The sequence below is a fragment of the Pinus tabuliformis genome, chromosome 6, assembly GCF_031772625.1.
Source record: "Pinus tabuliformis cultivar Carrire ecotype Pingquan chromosome 6, CPIR1, whole genome shotgun sequence".
Taxonomy (NCBI): domain Eukaryota; kingdom Viridiplantae; phylum Streptophyta; class Pinopsida; order Pinales; family Pinaceae; genus Pinus; species Pinus tabuliformis.
In genome coordinates, this window is record NC_142292.1 from 1,336,419,290 (window position 1) to 1,336,445,300 (window position 26,011).

The 26,011-nt window shown below is 42.5% G+C and overlaps 1 protein-coding gene across 1 annotated transcript in view; it reads left to right on the plus strand.

Moving 5' to 3' along the window:
• The window catches only part of LOC149263533 (uncharacterized), a 290,628-nt gene that overhangs the window by 70,485 nt on the left and 194,132 nt on the right, over window positions 1–26,011 (plus strand). The window contains 3 exon segments of the mRNA XM_089426504.1: window positions 7,466–7,656; window positions 7,769–7,837; window positions 7,915–7,992. Of these exon segments, the coding sequence (XP_089282630.1) occupies window positions 7,466–7,656; window positions 7,769–7,837; window positions 7,915–7,992 (338 nt within the window).

Sequence of the window (26,011 nt, forward strand, 5' to 3'; positions counted from 1 at the left end):
CTCTTATTGCCATTTTTCATTCACATTGCAAAATGCAAATAATGTAGTAATTTTTTTTGAATGAGGTTTTTATTACTTATTATTTTTTCATTTTGTGTTGGGGGGTTTAATGCCAATTTTTTGTTTTTTTTGTGCCCTAGGTTTGATTAGTTCACTACAAATGTCAAATATGCCAAAAGCCCTGGACCCATTTTGGGAGTATGGGGAGGCTGTTGGTGGGGCAAATCAGGCATATATATCATGCAACTTGTGTGGGACCAAGATGTCAGGAGGGATTACACGATTGAAATACCATCTGGCTAAACTTTCTGCATATGATGCAGATGTGATGCCTTGTATGGTTTCTAGTGCAGAGGTTATACAAAAAGCTCGTGAAGCAATCGCTGAACAAGACAGAAAGAAAGCTGCTAGGGAGAGGCCAATGGTCTCAGATAGATAGCTGCTAGTTTTATTTGTTTTGCAACTTTTGCTACATATAAGTTTATAACTCATGATGATGAAATACTTTTAAAGTTTTATATATGTGATGTTGTTTTGTTTGAGTCCTTGATTGGACAATTATCACTATCAGGGATCAGCAGGATATGTGATGTCATTTTGTTTGAGTCCTTGATTGGACAATTATCAATTTATCACTATCAGGGATCAGTAGGATATGTGATGTTATTTTGTTTGAGTCCTTGATTGGACAATTATCGGAGATCAGTAGGATTTGGTATCGCCTTTGAAGTTTGATGTATCATTTCTATTTGACATCATATATATCAATGCCTTCTTCATATTTATGTGCCAATGTGTTTAGTTCATGTTGTTATTGCTTTATATGTTTAGAAATCTGAAAAAAATGAATATATTATGCATTTTTTATGCTTGCCGATATTTGCCGATATTTTGCCGATATTTTCGCCGATAAGATATTTTTCGGACCCTCGCCGATATTTTCCCGATACCGATATTATCAACACTGCTCCACCCTATCCAGTGTATGATAAGTGTCTAGGACGTCACTCCACCCTTCTGGTGTGTGATCAGGGTTCAAATACTGAAGGACCTCAGTCAACCATGCCTGGTGTGAGATCAGGGTCCAAGACCTCACTCCACCATTTTTGGTGTGTGATCAAGGTCCAGGACCTCACTCCACCATTTTTGGTGTGTGATCAGGGTCCTTCTCAAAGAGACACTCACTCAACACTGTCTATTGAGCCCTTTGGTTCTCTTGGACCCATTCCCCTTTTTGAGAGAATGTCCATCCTTGCTGCAGACAAATCAACACTGCCTCTCACCGAGAGGGGTGATCTCCACTAGCCCAGCTTGTCTCTGAAGTACACAAACTTGTCCCTTGGCAACGACTTTGTTAGAACATCAACTGTTGCTCATCTGTGGCGATGTACTCGAGCCTTATTTCTCTCCTTTGCAACATGTCACGAATGTACTAGTACTTGATGTCAATATACTTCGACTTGTCATGGAACACGTGATTCTCTGAAAGCTTCACACAATTTTGATTATCCAGTGTATCACCGTTGGTTCCAACTCTTGGCCGAACAATCCCACAAACAACTTTCGGAGCCACAAGCCTCATTAGCTGTGATGTACTCTGCTTTAACAATGTTGAGTGCAATCGACCTCTGCTTCCTGCTCATCCACGATATCATAAAGGATCCCAAAGTGCAACATACTCCCAAGCTACTCTTCCTGTCTTCAACATTTCTTGCCCTTTCAACATCTGTTTAACCTTGAAGTCGTACATCCTTGTTTTCAACATACCTCAAGCCATAGTTCACTGTACCACACAAATATTTTAATATGTGCTTTCCTACAATCCAATGCAAATATTTCTGTGTATAATTGCCCAATGATATCATTGGCATGAGATAAATTGTTTGAAGAACATTAGGCAGTAATTATCAAATCAAAATATCGGTTTCTACTATGCATCTTGTGGAAAAATTCAACAGTTCTTGCTCTCTTAGCATTCTGTTCCTGAATGGCATCCAAATTAGCTTGCATTTTGGCTGTGTCTTCTGGAGGGCAATGATCACAAACTGCCACATCTTTACATGTTATTTTAGCTAGGTGGTATTTCAACTTGTTTATGCTCTCGAACGCCACAATGGGACAGAAATTGTGTTTGACTATCGCGTCAAAACTGAGAAATATGGGAACCATATTTCCATGCTTCATCAAGAGGCCTTCTAGATTTGGATTTAGGAGCCATGGAATTTATGTTTTAGGATGATAATTTGATTTCGGAAAGAAAAATTATATTATAAAAATGTAAATTTTTTAATCACTACACATGCAACAGAAAATGCAACAAAAAAAAGGCCCCAGAGGCCTGTAATAGCCATAGTGTGGCTGCAACAACCACATTGTGGCTATTACAGGCCTCTGTGGGCCTGTCTCAGGACCATAGAGGCTTGCAATAGGCCCTTTGCCTGGACATGGGTCCTGTTGCAGGCCTCTTCAGCCCTGTGACAGGATTGGGGGGGCTGTAACAACCAGAACAACCACTCTGTGCCTGTTACAGGCCCCCTCGAGTTTGTCTCAAGGTCATAGAAGCCACACTATGGCTATTACAAGCCCCCATGGGCCTGTCTCAGAGCCGCAGAAGCTTGTAACAGGGTTTTGGAAATTTGGAGGGGCCACCATTAACGTTTATATATTTATTTTAAATTTCAAAATGAAATGAAATACTAAGGGATCGATGCTAACCTAAAGGCTCACTCCCAGATCGTGAGGTTGGATGTTGGATCTTGAAGTCTGGATGCTGGATCCTGGAGGCTAGATGCTAGAGGAGAGCTTCATTCCAAGTGAAGTGAGTGTGAGGAAGCAGAGAATAGGTCAACCTTATCAAGAAAAAGAAGGCAGGAAGGAAAACATTGGTTTTGGGGATAGGGCTGAGTACCAGCCGAGTTTCCATGAGTTCATCGAGTGCCCGCGAGTTTCACCGTGTCTGGTAAGTGGCCAGTATGTGGGCTGAGTATAGCTGAGTCATTTGTTTCCTAGCAGACTCGGCCATACTTGGCCCACTCACCAAGTACATGCTGAGTCACACTACATTGGTATTTGCACATGTTGTTCACAGTTAATGAAACTATATATTTGTATCTACTATCATGCTTTTATGATTATTTGTTTGTGCACATTGTATGGTAGTATGCACTAGGCATGTATTACAGAGTATGATTAAGGTTCTAGGGGTGCCTTAACGACAAATTCAGGATTGATATGTTAACTAGGCTACAGTACAGAGCAGAAAATTAGTATTCTGGTTGGTTTTGCAGCCCTGTTAGACATTTCATGGTATCAGAAATATGATCCAGAGTTAAAGATAAATTTTGGAGTCTACAGGTGCAGAGGTAGTAATGAGCCCCAGTGAATGGCTGGGGGGTGTTACAGCATACAATCCAAGTTGTGGATATAAAGGATCATGTTGCAGTAACTAGAAGATCTACAACATAATGTTGTAAGGGTTTCATCTTGCAGTACATTCTTATGAAAGTTAGAGATCTGCAACAAGAAAAGCCTACACTACTGCACCACAGAATATGAGGAAAACCTTGAACAATTTTGTGGGAAAGTAAGTCAAATGAACAATTTTGTGGGAAAGTAAGTCAAATGATTAAGATGTTTGGCCTTCTAACTTCTATATGTATTGAGATTCTCGTCCACTAGCTGCTGCTGTATTTATATGTACTTGTATGATTCACAGGGAGATATAAGTGTAAATGTTGTGGTCTGCTCTGAAATAAAAATTCTGTTTGCAATATACAGTGTAAAATTATAATTACATGCACTGTATTGTTGTTTATGCTTTTTATATTGCCTGATTCTAGTTTTGTAGAGTAGGAAAAATGTATTATTGTGTTGAAAGAAGCTTAATTCCATAGTGTCTATAAACCTTTCTAATCCACAAGTTAAAATCAGTTGTAATAGCTAAGTGATGAGTCTAAAGTCCTTGGGCATGTAAGAAGTTAGAACTGCAGACCATGAATTATATATCAAGGCTTGAACAACCATTTAAGATGTTGTTGCTATATCACTTACAAGATGTGTTTGTTTTACGTCTATCACTGGTATTTCATATTGTTGATGGCTATGTATAGCAATGTAACTTCAGTGGATTACTGAGTGTAGCCGCTCTTAACATGTTATTATTTGTTAGGATGGCTTGTTGTTTTTCCACAATACTGGAGTCTAGGATAGAACCTTACAATCACTGACCCTACCAATCCAAGTAATACAACAATCTACTTTGCACAACGGAACAATATACAGTAATAAATCTACTGGTGCACAAATATAGACAACTTTTTACAATTTTACAATAGCCCAACTTTGTTATATTAATCAAACTGATAATACAACTGTCTAGGGCTCCCGTACTAGGTATAATGGCCCTCATACATCCACTAGTACAAAAATAGAAGAACAAGATACACTGATGATCTAGCTGATGTAGTTGATGACAACAACTCCTCTTGTCATACCCTAAACACACTGCAGGTCCTTCGCTCCCATTCTGCAGCACTGACCCTATCAATGGTCCTGGTCCTTTAGGTCACTGAACTGGGCTCTCCAATCTGCCCTCTAGCTTATCATAACTCCATCTACAACCAACACGTAGGGTCTTCACGCTCACTAGTTGTACCTTCATCCTTCAAGGTCACAACACTTAGAGTCTTCTTGCCCACTGCCATTCCTCAGCTACTTAGGGACTTCTTCCCAATATTGTCTTCCTGCGCTGCTCAAATGTAGACAAACATAGGGCAGGAGGGCTGCCACTTATCATTGTCAATTGTCCTTCTCCAACAATGAACTTGGGCTGTACAAAACTGCTCCTTTGGCTGATCAGAACTTGAACTTCAATTCACTTCCTCTTCTAGCATCCCTAGTGTCCTTCCTAAGGTTTGCACTTAGGGCACACTTGGAACATGAGATATTTTGGATTACCTGGTGAGGTGGTTAGGAGGGATTTCCAGAGCTTGTGTCAAGCCGGTCATGGGAGCGGAAGTACTCCATTGGTGGTCCTGGATGTTTTTAGAGGAGTTTTATGGGTCCCACTAGGATCGCTTACCATATTTGATCATCATGATCAATTCCGCACAATTTGCTCTTGGTTCTGTTGCATTCAACGATTTCCGTAAAATGGTGTTATTAACAAGTATATTTTAATTAATTACGCTTAAGGTGGTGTTTCGAGTCGATTACTTGGAGAAACACCTTAGTGTAATAGCTAGTTGGAATCGGAGTGAAAAGATCTACATGGTAGTATGATGAAAACGGGCTTTGGGTGGCCAATGTGAACACGAAGACAAATTAAGCATTTTCTGGCATTAAAAGTGACTTTAATTAGTTTATAAAAGTCACTTTATTAAATAAAGAAAGGAAAAGTGCTTTTAAATATTTAATTGGAGGGAAAAGGTAAGTGAGTTATAAAAAAGGAAATGAGGGGGTCTCTCCTCATTCATTCGTGCATTTGGAGTTTGGAGAAAAGAGCTCTTGGAGAGAGTTTGAAGGAGAAGCTTATGGTTTTTGCAACCCTAGCCGCCATAACAGACTTTGGTGTTGAAACTAGACACCCTAGTTTGGATTTGAGAGTGAAATTATACGGATTTCACCACTATGCTTCAATGGAGAATGATATTTGCAAGAAATGAAGAGGTACCCATGTTTTAGCAGTTAATTTTATGGTCTCATTTGGTATCTCCTACATCTTTCTTTTAGGTTGAGGAAGGCACCAAACGCATTGAACTGCCAAGCAAAGTCTAAGGTCGAATTTGTGAGGAAAGCAAGGCTGCTATAGCATGGCTCAAGACCCTTGAAGAGAACGAGTTAAGAAGTGTAGAGGACAAGTTTTTTACCACTGTGCCCAAAATTTCGTGGCTGTGCCAAAGAATAATTCCCTGGACTCAAGAAGCACGAAATTCATCTTGGAGTGATTATTTGTGGTCATTATGGATTGCTGGACGGTTTTCTCAGCTGAAGGACGCATTGGGTACTGAAGGTAAACATTTTTCTTTCTTTGGTGGAGGCTGTGAGCCCATTCTTCTTGCTGCTGGTGCATTTGAAGGGACAACAACAGAAAATCGTGCCCTCTCCTGCCATTCTTTACTTCTGTGATGACCGTGAGCACTGAAGAGACACCAGAAGGCACCCTCTCCCCTGTATGTGCTTACATTACTGCTGTAACTTCATTTTCTGGGACTGCGTGCCTATTCCAGGATCAAATCTAGGCTGTATTGCTGGTGTACAAAGGCTGTGTCTATGTGAAAGAAAAGAATTGAAGAGCTGAGCTAAATTACCAGGTTCCATCAGTGTATTCTCCTTGTCTAGTTGGCTGCTATTAAATGTTAGAATTTGTGTACCTTAGAGAACTTGTTTTCTTGTGGAAATGTGTGGACTGTATGACAAAAATTGCATATAACAGATGTATATGAATTTCTGGCATTAAATAAATCAGCCTGAACTGTTCGGGCAGTTCACTTGAAAGCATTTAGTTCACTGTTTGTATTTATTGGGGTTGTCATTATGAGAAAACACCTACAGCAATGTACAGTTGAACTAGTTGATGAAATGTATCAGTGAAAATTTCAAATCAAACCCAGAAAATTATTTAAACCTTGAAGGTAGATCAGAGAGGAATACTACACCACAAGTGTCCAATACAAACTAGTCCAATCTGGACTACCATCCACTAGCAACAAAAATCAACTTAAGCACAACCATGCATACCTCTTGAGCTGGTGTGACACTGCTGTAGGACCTAGGTTCTATACTCTGGTTAGGGCTGATGTCAAGCTGCTGCAACACCTAATTCCATCTTCACAACCACTTGTTCAGCTGCGGCTTCCCTCAACACTTAGGCTGCTACCATTCGTTGGTCCCTAGGCCTGATCTGCACCCCAAATAGTCCTCTCGGCCCCCTGTTCTAGGGAGGTACAGGACCTGTGGCCTTCCTGTTCCAACAGTCCCGAGCTGCGGCCTGTTCTAGAGGAGAATAACCACCATAAAATGCACACAAAACAACTCCAAGAACCTAGAAATATTCAGCCTGCTCTCTGTACTAAAGCTGCCCAATCACCATGGAAGAATAACCAAAACAAATGCCTCTCCTTCCCTTGCTGAGCTTCAGACTTCTGCAGCCTATTTCAGAGGTGTGCTACTATGAAATTTTGTTGCACTTGGATGTGTCTCTAAGCCTCCAACGAACCTTATATTTATATTCAAACATGTGGTGTCAAAAAAGGGGGTCTCATACACCAATTTGGTGTTTGGCTTGGCCATGACCTTAAAATTAGATTATTATTATAATTATTTATTCAAAATATTGAAACTTGCATGCAAATTCTAGATGCATGTAACAAAATTGGTTTTTAATTGACTCTTTTATTGCTTTGGAAGAATTATAGGAATGTAAGCAATGACCATCATTTTAGTAATCTGTTATGTATGTGTACAGGTATATACTACTTTGGATTTAGAAAGGCAAGAGATAGCTGAGAAGATAATTCGTGAAGCAGCTGCTGAGTACGATCAGGAGAGGCTAACTCTTGCTGAACGGGGATTACTAAAAGCTCGTGAGAAGGTGGAAGACCTCTATAAAGTACGCCGTGAGGAAATAAATAAGGGTGTTGCGAGAGCTGTAGCGAGGTTTGTATTACAATTAGGTTGAACATTTGCATGATTTGATACAATTTATTTTCCTGTTTTGGGGTTATGTTCTTTTCTTATATGAATGGAATTTATATGCAAGTGTTTGCAGAGTCCAAGCTGAATGGAAGCGTTCAAACAAAAATTTACCGATCATGTCTGGGAATTCAAAAATATCAAGGTCAGCATGTCCTTATCGCCAGGAAGTGTCTCTTTGAGAATAATGCAGTATGATCTCAACATTTGTCTTGCTTGCAGCGAGGCCATGTTAGCTCAAGCTGTGGCAGCTGCTTCAGAAAAGGTTCATTTAAATGTCATGAAGAAATATTCAGCAGCGTAAGTGGATATGCACAGGCCCTTTGTATTACTCTTGTATATTCTTTTGTTTGTGGATTTTCTTTTGTATTTACATTGTACCACGTCCTTTAAAGTTTCAACAGTATTATAGGTGGAAGAAATATGAAATAGAATGATGCAATAGAAGTGATGAAGGATATGCTATTGATTGTAATGTAAGCCAATAAGAATTTAGCGTTAATGTTATACTAACATTAACGTTAGTCTTGGTCAGCTTGATTGGTGCTATTTTGATCACTTGATGATGATGTTCCTGCTGCTATGTTATGTTGTTGATTATCTTCCTGCCATTGTGTTAGCTTAATTTTGGTGCTAGTTCCTTGCTTCATGGTACTTTTATGGTACTTTTAAGTTTTAGTGCATATTTGTATAGAAGCTTAGTCATGGTATGGCTCTTGTGCTTTACCACTCTAGCATTTTATGTATCTATTGCACTTTATTGATGGTATTAGAAACAATAGGGAGTTATTCTCATAGAGTGCTCTCCTACTTGTAATGTCTTGGATCACCCTGGGGGGTTTGATGAAGGTTTTGGTGATGCAATTCTTGTGATGAAGCGCCCAAACATTTGTTATGGCCATCACTCTTTGATGGCGATACTCTATTGATAGACAAATCATTTGGTAGAGTGCTCACTTCTTGAGCATGTTTTTTGCACCCTGGGGGTTTTGTGATGATATGGTGAGATATGGGTTTGTAATGGAGTGCCCTAGCTTTTGAAATGTCTATTGTATTCCTATGATAACCCTTGATGTAATAGACACCTAATGTAGTAGAGTGCTCACCTCCTTGAGACATTATGTAGCGAAATAAGGTTTTAGGGATGATTTTGGCATGGTTAATGGATCAAGTAGCTTGTTGAGAGTGCCCTAGGATTTCTTCTGTCTGTTTTGTCCTATGGCCTTCCTTGATGGATTGGATGAAACACTTGATCTTGGGGAGTGTTGTACTCTTCTTTGGATTTCGAACATTTGGCTCAACATAGAGGGAGTTTCTAGCTTGGTCATGGTGATATAACACTCTTGGTGCAAGCTCCATGGGTTTTTTTGTCATCATGGTCTTTTGACAATGTTCGATAGAAAAATACTTGTTTTGCTTGAGTTCCCTACACCATTATGAATTTCCTAGAGGCATAGTCTTCAAGAGTTAAGAGATTTTTATCTTGTGGGAGAGGATGGATGACATAGCCTTCTTAGATAAAGGACCCTAGAGTTTTAAGCCTCTATTGAGGTCATATAGTGATATTCTATGGAATAGACACTCGCTGTAGTGGAGCTCTCATCTCCATCATGGTTTTTTAGGCTCCTAGGTTTGATTTGGAGGGGCCAATGGCCAACCCACTTTTTATTGCACACTTGACTCTAGCACTAGAGCACTTGACTATTTGGTTATATATTCTTGCTAATGTTGCACTTTGTGATGAAATTAAACCTTATTCACATGTAGTGTTCCATTGCTTGCACACATGTGGAGGCATTTCTCATGGATCTAGGCTATGGATGATGGTTGCTGCTCACATGCGGAGGTTGTTGATGTCTTGGGACTTGATCTATGGTGTTTATTTTATGTTAATCAACCTTATACCTTGAGATCCACCTCATCGACCTTGATCTATGGATAGTTGGGGCTTGTTATGACCAAATATCACACTTCTTGGGATAAAGTTTCAAAAGCTCAAGTGTGAAACCTACTACACCCCAGAAGGGGCCACTATCACCTAACCAACCCTCTTCTCGCTTTAGGCCAACTCTCCCCTGGCTCAAGCAAGGTTCTCCTTGGGATATGATTGTTAGGGTTTTAGTAATTCCAATATTTGGGCTCAAAGGTTTCTAAGGTTCAATCTAATGGCTAATATCAACAAATAGTGGCTTAAATAGGTCCCTAAATATACAATATCAAGGAATTACTAGATGTTCTTGGAGAGGAAACCCTAGCAAAACAATTTTTAAAGATGTAAAAAAAAATGGGTGATGGAGGATGCACAATCCTGAAGTCCAAGTTTGAAATGAGGAGAAAGATCTTTGTCACTACTATATTCTTGATGAAACAGGTTCATTGGACATGACAAGATCATAAGGCCGAATCTCTCTTAAGATTAAAGATCAAAGTCACTTTTAGATTTGAGTTGCTTGGACCAAAGTCAATCAACGGACAAAACAATGATGAGTTTCATCTAATTGTAGGGTTTTGGCATCTAGGGTTTGTAAATGTAATGTCCCAAATCAGAATTTTTGGAACAAGCACTTCATATAAAATTCTCATGCATTTACCAGAAGATTGCCATGTAAAACCCAAACCATAAATCTATAAATTGCATAAAATCTCATTAAAAATCACAACATGAGGAAAAATGAGAAATGCAACAACCAAAATCCAACATTATTATATATAGATAGATGCCAATACAATAGCTGGGAATGATCCTCCGGTCTCCAAACTGAAACAGAAAAACAATCACTACACCTGTGGATTTTGAATGAACCCACCAAGGGGAGATGGGTGCTTGCCCAATCTCTCTATATCACTTGAGGGTTTTTGGCCTGGGGCTACCAATGGAGTAGAGAACCGGGTCCTCAACCTCTCATACAAGAAACAATATCAAAACCAAGATGTCCTCCATTGGCCTCCTCCTCTTTTATAGATCTGATGGACCCCTCTAGAGTCTTCTATTTTATTATTATTTTAATCATGGAGCACTTTTCCCTCTTTTATTATAATTAAAATATTCTTTCTAATGCGAGAAAATGGTAAATTGGCCACCATGTCTCCTCAAGTCACTGAAGCTCCCATCCACAAGTCCCATCATATAGATCTTCTTGTTTTTGTTCCAACGAGCTATTACACTGAGGTGTTCCATCAATTAATCTCCCTGGAATGCCACCTCGAGCATAATTAATTAAGTCATACCCAATAATAATGTTGATTTTTGAAAGTTGTCGGAATGCAACGAAACGAAAGGAAAACTGTGTTGATGGTGGAGTATGCCAAGCGAATGCCATCAAATTCCATAAAAACTCCTCAAAACTCGGACTCAAAGGAGCAGCAGCAGGAGGAGGAGGAGGAGGACACTGCGGGAGCATCATCATCAACACCATCTGCTATAGATATAGGAGAGCATAGCCCCATACCTAGCACTCATTATTTGACATTAGGTGCAGAGGCAGGGTCAGGGCCTCCTACTACTATGGGCAGGCCTGGCAAACATCCCATCATGTTTTCCCGTAAAAGGGGGAGAGGGAAGTGATTTCAGATAGATAGCTGCTAGTTTTATTTGTTGTGCTACATATAACTCATGATGATGAGATACTTTTATATATGTGATGTTATTTTGTATTGGTTCTCCACATTTGAGTCCTTGAATGGACAATTATCAGGGATTAGCAGGATTTGGTATCGCCTTTGATGTATCATTTCTATTTGACATCATATATATCAATGTTTTCTTCATATTTATGTGCCAACGTGTTTATTTCATGTTGTTATTGCTTTATATGTTTGAAAATCTGAAAAAATGAATATATTATGCATTTTTTATGCTTGCCGATTTTCGCCGATAAGATATTTTCTGGACCCTCGCCGATATTTTCCCGATACCGATATTATCAACGCTGGGCAGAATAGAGCAGAGCAGGGCAAGGGTCAGGCTGTACAGGGCAGTGCATTTGATGGATGAATAGTAACGACCGATAGAAAGATTGCAGATGAAGTTCTCCATGGTTGAGAGGGAGTGTTAAAATTGGCAACCAGGGCAAAACTTCATGTGGGTCATCTTATTCATGGTTGATAATATTTTTATAAGATTCCTCTCGTCGAGAGGTGTAGGATTGATATAAAGATCATCCGATTCCGATAAGTATTCATGGAGATATGAATTTATTTTGATTATGGAATTATTATCAAGCCGACCTACAACTCATGTAGGCTTAGAAGCCCAACAGTCGCATCTATTCACCCACCAACGTTGTGTATAAATATAAGAGGACTTTTCCTCATTTGGACTCACTCATCTCATCACATCTCTCTCTCTCTCTACTACGCAGAAATGAGTCTCTTCTCTACTGCGCTGAAAAGGGTCTCTCTCTCACACATGTGAAGTCGGAAGCTGTTGAATTTGAAGCTGCAACTGCAGAAGTAAAGATTGAATTGCATGGCCTAGAAGATCTGCTCTTTGGAACTGCGTTGTAGGTTCATCTGAACCTCCTCTGAAAGCCGCAACTTTTGGTGGTGGAATGAAGTCAATCCGATAAACGGTTTGCAAGATATCGACTGCCCTAGTTTGAAGCCGGAAACTGCTGAAACTGAAGCTGCAACTGCAGAAGTAAAGATTGACTTGCGTGGCCTAGAAGATCTCCTCATCTGAACTGCGCTGTAGGTTCATCTGAACCTCCTCTGGAAGCCGAAACTTTTGGTGGTGGAATGAAGTCAATCCGACGGTCGGTTTGTGAGATATGGTCTGCCCTAGTTTGATAATGAAGCCGCTCATGCTGATGCTGCTGATCTAGGGTTTGCTACTGCTGATATGAATCAGATTTATTGTACTATTTCTCTCTGCTGAATTATTGAAGATAAAAGAAGATTTGATCAAAGGGTTTCCCCACACATTGTGGGGTTTGTCCCTGGCTAGCCGCCACATCTTGTGTCTCTTGGCTTGTTTTCTGTCGATCGTTTAATGTTCTATCTGCACTTTACTTTATGTACGTGTGATTGCTAATCTTTGGAATATAATAAGGAAAAGAAGTAAACTGTTATAAGCATAGAACATACCATAACTTAACAAAGTCACAAAGCACATAGAGGCAATCGTGAAATTCGTTGAGACAAGGGCAACAATGGGAATATTGGCTGTAATGAGAATATTGGCTGTAATGATCGCACAAAGCACACGGGTGATTTGTACGCAATGATTTAAGTTTCTTAGCTGGATCAGGTAAGGTAACTTGGACCTCAAGTATGTTAGATTCAGGAAATGTTTTGTCGACCAAGGGTTTGAGGCGAGGAAGTTCAGGACAGTTATTGGTGGCATGCCCAACAACATCACACAAAGCACACAGAGGTGTCGACTTTGGAGGCTTGGGAGCTGGAGTTGCTTGGGGAACTTTATCCTTAGGTTCCTTCTTTTTGGCTTTGCCCCCCTTGCTAGATGCTTTCTCAATAGGAGTGGAATACTATTGAGGTTGCTGTGGAAATGAAGCAAAGGCAGGGGTCGTGGGGACTGGTTGAACCAGGGACAAAGCGTGATACAGTCTTAGCTGACCAAGTGAAGTGTTAGCGGGGGGATCAATGTACTAGACTAGGATCCCCAAGGTTATGTTAGGAAGACTCAATGTAGCCATAACACGAACAAAAAAGATTCCAGGTGGAGGAAACAACAAAGGTATCTGACCTGCTGGATAGTGTCACGGCGGAACGGTTCGTGGATGGTTAGACCTGGAGGGATAGTTCTTGGTGGGAATAGAGGAGAGGCACCCACAAAAGGAGGAGGTTCTTGATGTGTGGATCCAGATGTTGAGGGCGCAAGAACAGGATGCGATGGAGTTGGCTGCGAGCCTCTAAACGCCTCTTGGGCTTCCCACATTTGACGCATCTGGGGTAAGAGGGGACACTCATGAGCATAATGGCCATGCACACCACAACATGCATAAGGCTTATTCGCATGAATTACCTTGGCTTGCTTGGACTGATTGCCATGTTGCTGGTTGTTGGTGGTACGCTGGTTCCCCTAGGGTATATTAGGTTGATTACCTTGGTTACCTTGCGTTTGTTGGTTCCAGTTACCTTTCCCCTTATTCTTTTTCTTCGAATTGGGGGGATTGGTTGCACCCTGCTGAGCATACACTTGCCCCTGTGGGGGAGGTGGTTGCTGTGGCAGAGGTTGAGGAGGTGTGGGAGGCTGCGACGCTAATGCTTGAGGAGCTGGAGCGCTTGGCGGTGCATAAGTGTAAGAGGGGAAGGGGCAACGATTTGGTAAACAGGTTGAGCAATAGCTGGCCCTGTCAACTGCTGATGCAGTTGGGCGAATGCATATGATGTGCTTTGTCCTGAATACACATTGCTGGGGGGAGGGCGATAGGTGTTGGAGGAACTGGCCCCCACCTGAGGATAGCCATAGCTCGGTTGGGCATATGGCGGTCAGTGGAAAATGGATCCAACGATACCGTCAGCGGCATGAGATACCCCCGGTGCGTTGGCACCACCAGGTCTAGGAATGATATGGAATTAAACAGGAACACAACAAATTACAGAGATAACCATAAACACAGAGATGTAGCGGAAATGATACTTCATTTCATTACTGTAAAATACTGAAATATGCTTACAAACAGAAATGGAAATAAACTAGCTAGGGCGATGGTAGCTTATCTCTGAGAAGAGATGTGGCGGCTGCATGCCTCTGAACTGTGTTACAATGAGGCTCGAAGGCCTATTTATTGTTGAGAAACAGTGGAAAACCCTAAACATCGAAAAACCTAACCCTAGAAGATGAAATGCCAAACTGTGGGCCCCGTTTGGGTAAATTGGTACATCAACTTCCCGGCATCGTAACTTTTGCATATGATCTCCCATTGACGCGCACAATTTCTCGTTAGAAAGATCTATCCGAGAACTACAAGTTTGGGAAGAGCAATATCTGTCCATGGACCCATGTTGCTCCCAATTTTCCCAAAAAACGTCGTTTAGGGCCTCAAAGCGGCTCCGAAAGTTTAGGACCCAAAAAACTGCTAAAAATAGTAAGTTGTGCTACAATTAAGGAAACTGAAAAAGTTGAGAGAAACAATGGTGGGGGTCCAAGTGGATTTGGCAGGTGGCCACCAATATCCACCTGGATCATTCCTTCCCCCTTAGGAAGCAATGGTCCCCATTGCATTGAGTTCCTCCATGAGATGAAGAAACTTCTACTGAACTTGGTCCCTGGTGAGCTAGTTGCCTTGGTGAAGGAGTTGCCCTGCTTTGACAACTCGATACAGTTGGAAATGCTGTTGGCGAGTGTGCTTGATCTGTGTGTCCATGATCCGATTAGTGGCAGCTTGTTCCATGCAATCTGGATTTAATTCTGTGGGTGTGAGCTGTTCTGAAATGTCGGATGCGTCTAGTAATGGTGGAAAGTATGGCTGAAGGCTGTCCACATTGAACACTGGGTGCAGGCCAAGGAATGGGGGAATGCTGAGCGCAAATGCATTGTCTCCCACAGCCTTGGTAATGGTGTAAGGACCATATTGGAGTGGTCTCAGTTTCCGATAGGCTCTGGTAAGGCATTCCTTTTGCAAATGCAACTAGACTTTGTTGCCCACCTGAAACTTGTGTGGCACCCAATGTTGATCATGTCGTTGCTTGTACTTGGCATTTGATTTCTCCAGAATGTCATGGACCTGCTGGCAAATATGTTGGATGTGCTCAATGAAGCTGGTTGCCTGATCTGTTTTGGACTGGACATGAGCCGAATCTGTGTGAGTAGCTGGAAATGGCATGGCCACATCAATGGGACATAGTGGCTGGAATCCCAAGCGCACCTGAAAAGGGCTGTGGCCAGTCGAGTTGTGAAGAGCTCGGTTGTTGTTGTGATGAACATAGGGGAGGCTCTCGTCCCATGTGTGTGGATGCTTTGAGTTGTATATGCGCAGAATGTGTACAATCATCCCGTTGACAATCTCTGTCTGGCCATCAGTGTGAAGATGGAAGGCTATGGATTTAGTGAGTTTGGTGTCCAACATCGACCAGAGACTGGACCAAAATGTACTGAGGAACCGACAGTCCCGATTTGAGATGATAGACTGTGGGATCCCAAAATGCATCCACACTCGTTCAAAGAAGAGTTTAGTACTGGCTTCTGCTGTGATATTCTTCTTGCAGGCCGCCATAATGGCCATCTTTGAGAACTTGTCGACGACCACAAAAACACAGTCGTTCCCATTGCATTGAGTTCCTCCATGAGATGAGGAAACTTCTACTGAACTTGGTCCCTGGTGAGCTAGTTGCCTTGGTGAAGGAGTTGCCCTGCTTTGACAACTCGATACAGTTGGAAATGCTGTTGGCGAGTGTGCTTGATCTGTGTGTCCATGATCCGATCAGTGGCAGCTTGTTCCATGCAATCTGGATTTAATTCTGTGGGTGTGAGCTGTTCTGAAATGTCGGATGCGTATAGTAATGGTGGAAAGTATGGCCGAAGGCTGTCCACATTGAACACTGGGTGCAGGCCAAGGAATGGGGGAATGCTGAGCGCAAATGCATTGTCTCCCACAGCCTTGGTAATGGTGTAAGGACCATATTGGAGTGGTCTCAGTTTCCGATAGGCTCTGGTAAGGCATTCCTTTTGCAAATGCAACTAGACTTTGTTGCCCACCTGAAACTTGTGTGGCACCCAATGTTGATCATGTCGTTGCTTGTACTTGGCATTTGATTTCTCCAGAATGTCATGGACTTGCTGGCAAATATGTTGGATGTGCTCAATGAAGCTGGTTGCCTTATCTGTTTTGGACTGGACATGAGCCGAATCTGTGTGAGTAGCTGGAAATGGCATGGCCACATCAATGGGACATAGTGGCTGGAATCCCAAGCGCACCTGAAAAGGGCTGTGGCCAGTCGAGCTGTGAAGAGCTCGATTGTTGTTGTGATGAACATAGGGGAGGCTCTCGTCCCATGTGTGTGGATGCTTTGAGTTGTATATGCGCAGAATGTGTACAATCATCCCGTTGACAACCTCTGTCTGGCCATCAGTGTGAAGATGGAAAGCTGTGGATTTAGTGAGTTTGGTGTCCAACATCGACCAGAGACTGGACCAAAATGTACTGAGGAACCGACAGTCCCGATTTGAGATGATAGACTGTGGGATCCCAAAATGCATCCACACTCGTTCAAAGAAGAGTTTAGTACTGGCTTCTGCTGTGATATTCTTCTTGCAGGCCGCCATAATGGCCATCTTTGAGAACTTGTCGACGACCACAAAAACACAGTCGTTTCCATGCTTAGTGGAAGGAAGGCCTGACATGTAATCCATGGAGATGGATTCCCAAGGTCGACTAGGGGTAGACAGCGGGGTATAGAGGCCTTGCTTCTTGATGGTCAGTTTGGCAATGGCGCAGGCAATGCATGATTTGATGTACTTCCCGACATCCTATCGAAGATTCGGCCAATAGAAATACTTTTACAGTATTGCCACCGTTTTCTCGACCCCGAAATGCCCAGTAGCCCGACTGTAGTGTGCTTCCCAAATCATCTTGGCACGCTTGCTTGAAGGAACACAAAGGTGACCCAGGTGGCATTACAGGGCATCCTGGAGGTAAAAATCTGGAACATGCCGGCCCTCCAAGAGTGTCTGGTATGTGTGGCCGAATTCTGGGTCGCTTTTGTAGAGAAGTGGCCAATCAGAAGTCTCGTGCCCACAAGAGTTGAGCACGGTGGTTAACGCCATGATCGGTGGTCGACTGAGGCAATCTGCAACATTATTGGTGCTGCTCTTCTTATACTTGATATTCAAATGGAACTGTTGCAGGTATGTAGACCACTTCTGATGGCGATCATTCTGCAATTTCCCTTGGGTCTGAATGAATTGCAGGGGTCGGTGGTCTGTGTGGATGACCGTTTCCTTCCCCAAAATGTAATGCTTCCATTGTCGGCAAGCCTGCACAATGGAATACATTTCTTTGTCATAAGTGAGATACTTCCGAACTGTGTCTGAAAGTGTCTCACTGTGATATGCCACTAGATGCCCGTGTTGAGTAAGGACTGCCCTAGTAGCATAGTTAGAGGCATCTGTCTCGACCTCAAATGGTTGTTGCAAATTTGGTAACACGAGCACTGGTGCCGTGCATAGGCGATCTTTCAACTCTATGAATGCCTTCTGTTGAGATTCAGACCAAAAGAATTTTGCTTTCACTCCTCCTTTGGTGACTTGACTCAAGGGCCAAGTGATATGAGAAAACCCCAACACGAACTTGCGGTAGAAGTTGGTAAGACCTAGAAAGCTGCGAAGATTTGTCAGAGTGGTTGGAGATGGCCAATCCCGAATGACTTGGATCTTGGCTGGATCCACATGCACCCCCTGTTCATCAATAATGTATCCCAAATACTGAACCTGGGTCATGCCAAAAGTGCATTTCTCCAAATTGGCACATAGCTTGTGTTGCCACAGTGTTTGGAGAACCTATCGGATGTGGTGGAGGTGCTCTTCCCAACTCTGGCTGAAGATCAAGATGTCATCCGAGTATACCACTACGAATGAGTTGGTGAATGGCCGCAAGATGTCATCCATTAGCCTCATGAAGGTTGCAGGAGCATTCGTCAATCCGAAAGGCATAACCAACCATTCGAAAAGGCCCTCCTTGGCTTTGAAGGCAGTGTTCCACACATCAGGGGATTCGATTGGTACCTGGTGATATCTTGACTTTAGATCGATCTTGCTGAAATATTTTGCCCCCTTTAGTTGGTCCAGGAGGTCATCAATCCGCGGGATCGGGTACCTATTATGGACAGTGATCTTGTTCAAAGCCCGATAGTCAATACAGAGTCTCCAAGTCCCATCCTTCTTTTGTACCAACACGATCAGGCTCCCACAGGGTGATGAACTCGGACGGATGTGACCTTTCTATAGCAGCTCCTGAATCTGCCTTTTGATTTCATCGTTCTCCAGAACGGAGCGCCGATAGATTGGTCCATTGGGCAGCGGTGCTCCTGGGGTCAGATCGATGGAGTGCTTGACCTGACAATGCAGAGGAACCCCCTGCGAGGGAGGTGAAGATGTCCTTGTACTCCTCCACGACCTTGTCCATCTGTAGTTTTCGTGCGAAGGGGCCCTGTCTGGAGGTCGTGGCCTTTGTCTTCTTCTTTCCTTGAGGGCTTATCATCAGGAAAACAAATTTCTCGATTTTGGAAATGAGCTTACTGCTTTGTTTTGCAGTAACCAAAGAGATGGCGATAGGCGGTGCTACCTCCAGTATCCTGTACAACTTATTTCCCAATGTAACAATAACAGCACGAGGCCTTGATTCATACACAGCATGGTGCTTCCACATGTATGGTTGTCCCAATAATACATCACAAACTTCAAGGGGAGCAATGTCACACAATACCTCATCCGTGAAAGGCTTGATGTTGTATGGAAGGCGACACTGCTGGCTGACACGGAGATCCAGTCCTTGGTGAAGCCACCCGATGGTGTATGGTTGTGGATGTGCTGTGGTCGGTAAGCCCAACCGCTTCACGACCTCTGTCGAAATGAGGTTCTTTTGGCTCCCATTGTCGACAATGAACTGTAGCGGGGAGCCCTTTACCCACATTTGGGAGTGGAAGAGACGCTCCTCCTCCTCTGGATCTTCGGGTTCCTCCTGTATCTTCGTGGTGGCAACGGTGGCGTTGGGCTCCCATTGATAATCTGCTTCCCTTTGTCATTCCCCTTGTCAGGTTCTGACTTAGAGTCAGAACATGCATCTGATTCTGAAACCTTTAGCTCGGCCACCAGTGATTGCTTGGCCTGACACTCACTTGTGTTGTGAGTGGAGCTCTTATGGAACTCACACCACTTTCCCATGTCCTTTTTTGGCTTCACGACGCTGTTCTTTGCTTGCAGCTTTGGCGAGTTGTCTTGGGCCATCCCGCCTTGGCTTTGTCCTTTGTTCTGCGGTTTGGGGGCACCTTTCCCTTGCTTCAAATTCGCAGATCCAAAGTCTCGCTTTTTCTGTTTAAACTTTTGCTCGACCTTGACAGCATATTGATATGCCATGCCGAGTGAAGGGATGTTCAGGAATTCTATTTCTTTCTGGATGTACTTGTGCAGGCAGCCGCGATATTTGAGTACCAAATGCTGCTCCGAATCTTTGATACCCAACTTTGTGCGAAGGGTATGGAAAATATTGGTAAACTTTGGTACGTCTTGGTCCCTTCATTGCCGCAGCGTGGTCCACTTTATGTATTGATCCTCATAGCTTCTGACAGGGTAGTACTGCTGCTTGATGGCATCTCGGAATGAATCCCAAGTGGGTGCGGCTAAAAATAGTGAGCCTATACTTTCATCCTTTAGCTCGCAGTAGGTTTCCCACCAGTCCTTGACGTGGGGGGTTGCTTTGAGAAGAGAAAAAATAATCTTTTCTCGATTGGAAAAGTCATGAATAGAAAAATAACCCTCAAGCAGCCATTTATCTACAGCATCTGCATCTATTTGACCCTCGAAGATGGGAATTTCCAAATTAACTTGTACCTTAAAGGGCGTAGCGTTTCCAAAGGAGCTATTGGAAGCCGATGCATCACCTCTCGGTAGCCGCTGAAGGATTTGGGCAAGATTATCCATCATCACGTTCCTTTGTCGCTCGAGGGCTTCTTCGAGCAAGATTTTGATAGGATCTCCTGCCCCCTCATCTTTCTTTTCATCCGCCATGGGAGGCCGTCGGGATTTGCGGGGATGGTCTTGCAAAGGGTCGACTAGTTCAATCCCCAACTCCTTATATCCCGACCTCGTTGGGGACATGCAAAGAAAAACAAAGAAAAGTAGACCGCCCTAATACCACTGATCCAGATTTAAACAGGAGTGCAACAAATTACAGAGATAACCATAAACACAAAGATGTAGTGGAAATAATACTTCATTTCATTAATGTAAAACACTGAAATATGCTCACAAACAGAAATGGAAATAAACCAGCTAGGGCGATGGTAGCTTATCTCTGAGAAGATGAAACGCCAAAAACCCTAAACATCCAAAAAACCCTAAACATCCAAAAACCTAACCCTAAACATCCAAAAAACCCTAAACATCCAAAAAACCCTAAACATCCAAAAACCTAACCCTAGAAGATGAAACGCCAAATTGTGGGCCCCATTTGGGTAAATTGGTACATCAAATTCCTGGGGTCGTAACTTTGGCATATGATCTCCGTTTGACGTGCACAATATCTCGTTAGAAATATCTATCTGAGAACTACAAGTTTGGGAAGGACCGATGTTGCTCCCAGTTTTCCCAAAAAATGTTGTTTAGGGCCTCAAAATAGCTCCGGAAGTTCAGGACCCGAAAAATTGCTAAAAATAGAAGTTGCGCTACAATTAAGGAAACTGAAAAAGCTGAGAGAAACAATGGTGGGGGTCCAAGTGGATTTGGCAGGTGGCCACCAATATCCACCTGGATCAAGGGAGATCCGACAAGATAATATAAACATAACCGGATTGGGTATAAGTCAGGTCATATTTTAGGGCAACCTAAAGAGCTTCTTCCTATGATTGAGGAAAATGAGATGCGACATCTTTTCCTATGGGGGCTAAGAGCGACCTAAGAAACCAGTCAAGATAAACACAGTCTTCGAATGTAGGAGCACGACACGTGCTCCTCCTTCTATGCCATTCTTGGACATGGTCAGAAAGGCGGGTGGCAGAAGTTTGATGGAATGTGGTCAATAATTCGGTACCGGTGTCATATTGGAGAGGTAACTGGAAATATGAAAGGAACGCCTGAGCCAGAGTCGCAAAAGTGGAAGGGGAAGCAAAAGGTTGGTCAACATACCACATTGTAGCATCTTTAGTGAGTGTACGTTGGAATAACCAAAGACGAATGGAGTCATCAGTTATAGAGTTGGACAAACAGCACATGTGGAAGGATCAGACATGGTTAGTGGGGTCCTCTCCACAATTATCCTCAAACTTGGGAATGTTGGAGGGAAGCTTAGTTGGCCAACTAGCATCGTGGTGTATGAGGTCATTTATCAATTGGTTGAGATCCGGAAGGCTTAACCCAACCATAAAAGGAAGCAGAGGAGCTTCCGGAATGGTTCCTGTGGCAATTCCACTAGATGGGACTACAGGAGTAGGACCAGAGCCACTAGCTGGTGGGTTTCCCCCGCTTGCATTGGCACTAGACATGATGACTACAGGCGGGAGGGAAGACCTGGAATTAGATGAGGAATCAGATAGACCAGAAGAAGAGTCGGTATGGGGACTCGGGGAAGGACTCACTCGGACCCTACGGGGAGGAGTGATACGTCCAAGAGGAAACTGGGGGTGAAGACCTTGGAGTCTCCGCGAAAGACGCCTTGGTGGCGCTATGATGGCAAGACAATGGCGACACGGAAATGGTGAAGGGTAATAAACAAAATACTGTTGTCTCTTGTGAGGGAGATTGATTAATTAAGTTTATGTCTTGGCTTGGCAGTGTAAACCAAGCGCCCTTTGCTTTAGGTGTGCTTGTGTGTGTCAAAATGTGTGTTAATTTTAATTAAGCCCAGTCGATTGTTTGAAAAAAGAAAAAAGATGTTGAAAACTGTAAATAAACTAAAATAATGAACAATAAATAAATAGTAAATTATGCATACAACCCCACCCAAACTAGGTTGACAAACAAGGAGACTGAATGGTGGCAAAATTGACTCAAAACACACTGGAAAGGGCCACAAGATCTAAGTGTCGGTGTGACTGGGATCTAATGACTCTATGCTGCTAGAAATGATGCAACAAACAACAATAAACTAGAGGGAAAAGTGCTGCAAAAGATAGGATTAAGGGTGAAAAACCTAGGGCAAACGATGGAACCCTAAGGAAAATGGCCAAACAAGACTCAAAAGGGAGTTTTGGATGAACAACAACCTATCTTAAGGATCTGATAAAATGATGGCTCAGATCTGTAAATAATGGCTGAAAGCACTGAAAATCTCAGACTACCTACTCAGCTTGACTCTTCCTATAAAGGTGGAAGCGGAATGAACCCTAAGGGCTTGATTCTTCTTCGACAAGACAAACATAACATATCTAGGCTTGAAACAGGTTGGGACAGTGGTCAAACAACCCAATACAGTGCTCTCGACAAAACCCAGAATAATTGTAGACAAAACTTAGAAAACCCAAAATCGTGGGTACTAACCTGTTTCCAGGGGAGATCACACTTTTTGGGCTAGAAAGTTCCCTCTGGATCTCTAGATCACAAGTTTGGGGTTGAAAAGTGCGATTTCTGTTCCTTGGTTCTTGGGCGGTAGGTCGCGGAAAAAGTTGCCATCTTTAGTGCGATTGGTACTTGTTACCTGCCGTAAAGGCTAGAAAACACTCGGAAGTTAGAATTTTGACTGTTTCAGGGTTAAAAAGCTAGATAATAACATTAAGATATTAAAAATAGAAAAACCCTAATAGCTGAAATTGATGATCATCCAGGTTTCTGAATCACTACAGTGGAGTCGCCATTTGTTATAGTGTATTCTTATTGAGAGTGTACGAAAAGAGTATAGAGCTTTGTTTTTGGATACACACTTGGATCTTTGGGTTGATGGTTAGCAAGTAAGCTTGATGGTACCTGGAAAGGCTGAAAGCTTGAGTCCATCTTAGTCCCACTCAGATAGATTGCTCTGCTCAAGAATCTAGTCTGTGGCATTGCGGTGCCTAAATTGTTGAGAGACCAATGGATAGATTGCTCTGATTAGGAATCTAGTTCATGGCATTGCGGTGCCTAAAGTTCTTTATGATTCATATAGTTGAGATCTTCCTTGTACTTGTATATGATGAATACCTCCCTAGTTAAGAGGGAGTGTTGGAAAATGTAACTAGGTTCGGTCTTCATCAAATGTATTTGAGTCATCTTGTAATGTACTTGTCAAGAGAATAAAGAAAATAATAATAATAATAATTATTATTATTATTATGACTTATTAAAGCTTGGGTTTCATGCTTGGGTCATTATGTGTTAGGTCAAAGTCTCCACTGAGGACTTCTAGAATTTATTAGTAGTTAATAGAGTCATTGTACTTTTAAAGAGACCTTTCTTGGGCTTTTGAATCATGTAAAAAGGTTAAGTATTGAGTCAAATATGAATTATGATGTCTGCACACCAAGTCAGCCTTAAGACGATCAAGTCGGCCTCAAAGGAGGCTATTCGACCTCACCAAAAGGCTATAAATGAAGCCATTCGAATTCCATTTGAAACACTCTCTCTCACAAACAAGTTCGATCTCTCTTGAAGCCGGAAGAAGTGTGAAATAGAAGAAGGAAGTGTGAGTTTGGTCTAGGAGAAGGAGAAAGGGAAAATCAAACTTTTGGTGCAACTATCTCTCTGTCTCGTGCCCTAGTTTGGAAGATCTAATTTCTCTTATTGACGCTGTAGGCAGTTGCCGTATGATGTCGTGTTGATTGCGTAGCCAGTTGCCGTGATGCTGTCACCTCAAGAAGCTATATTGGGCCAAGATCGAAGGTTCTAAGTAATATCGAAGTCTTTCAGTGAAGACCAAAGTCTTTAAGGCTAGGTCGAAGTTCTTGGGTCGAAGAAAGTGTTGCTGCTATTACTAGGTCAAGAAGGATCATCTGCAAGTAAGGAAGAAGGCTAACTTGGTGTGGAAGAAAGTTTGTGTCAAGGTCAAGAGTCTTGTAATATCTCCAGAAAACTATTGAAGGAAGAATTACTGACTGGGTTTTCCCTTAGAGAGGGGTTTTTCCCTGGCTGTTAGCCTACATCTGGTGTCCATTGTTTTATGTGCTACTGCTTTGGTAATTACTTGATGAAATAAAAGAAAGAAGATATGAAGAAATGTAATAACAAATCAATAACATCACAAGTAGTTATCAAGAATAAGAAAATCTTTCTGCCTTTCTGATTTTCTAACAAAGGCTTTGTGTAGGCTCCTCAGATTTGATGCGCTTGGATTAATGGATCAAGGTTGATTCTATATGATTTGTTCTATGATGAAAGCAAAAGAGCTCACATGTCTAAAGAAGTTGCATTGACTAAAAGATTTGCTCTAGAGGGAGAAGTGAAGGCTTCTCCAGGAACCCTTGCTTAGCCTCAGAGGGATTTGACCTCAGATGAAGGATCTTGACTAGATATCTGAGAGCACCAATGACAAAGGGAGCAAATTAGGATTGTTATGGCAGGACATGTTTCAGGAAGAATACCTAGTTGGGATGATGGATCAAATAAAGGAAGTAGATCAATTTATAGGTGAGCCAAAGAATATAGCTCAAAATGTGTTGAAGTACCATTATGATACAATTGGTCATGAACAATCATTTATAGTTTGAGAGATGTCTCAAACAGAGAAGTACAACTTTAGGAATTCAATTTGGGCAATGAGTGCTGAAGATAGAGAGTTTGTATATTGCTTTAGTTTAGGTTCCATTATGATCTTTTGGACGAGCAGGAAGCAAAAATCTATTGCACTCAATGGTTGACTAGATTGCAGCTTGGTTGGCAAGTTATGAAGTAGTATGACTACAACTTGCAGAATTGGTTGATCAGGTGCATGTGACAACATGATGACAGGTCAGGGCACCTTGAGGTCTAGTAGCAATACATGTTACAGGAAGAGAGAAGTAAGACTTGTGTACATCTCCACTGATGAGTAGACAACTGATATTCTGACGAAGCCGTTGCCCAAAAGGAAGATCGTGTACTTCAGAGACAAGTTGGGGCTTGTGGAGATTACTCCTCTTGTTGAGAGGGAGTGTTGATTTGATACCAGAATGGATGGACATTCCCCCGATAGGGAGAATGGTCCGAGAGGCCCAGAGTGTTCACCAGATAGGGTTGAGTCAGTGCCTCACAGTGAGGAGACCCTATTACTCACCATGAAGGGTAGAGTAAGGTCTGGACAAGATCACACACTAGAGAAAGGTGGAGTGAGGCTTGTCAGTGTTTGGAACTGATCACAAACCAGGGAAGGGTGTAGTGAGGTCTTTTAGCATTTGGACCTAATCACACATTAGTGAAGGGTATAGTGAGGTCCTTGAACATCTAGACACGATCACTAACCAAGGATGGGTTGAGTGAGGTCTTTCAATATCTAGATCTGATCACTAACCAGGGAAGGGTTGAGTGGGGCCTTGGCCCAGAGTGCTCACCAGGGAGGGCGAGTAGTGCTTGCTAGTTGTCTTAGTATCTTAACATTTTTGGCTTAATGAGAGGCCTTGCGATTTGAGGGCCGATCACTCTGGAAGAGTGAGTTCTAGATTTGAGGACCGATAACTTTGGGATAGTGAGTCCTAGGGTCGATAATTCTAGAAGAGTGAGTGTTGATATGTTGATGATAAGCTGTGGATTAGGTACCACCCT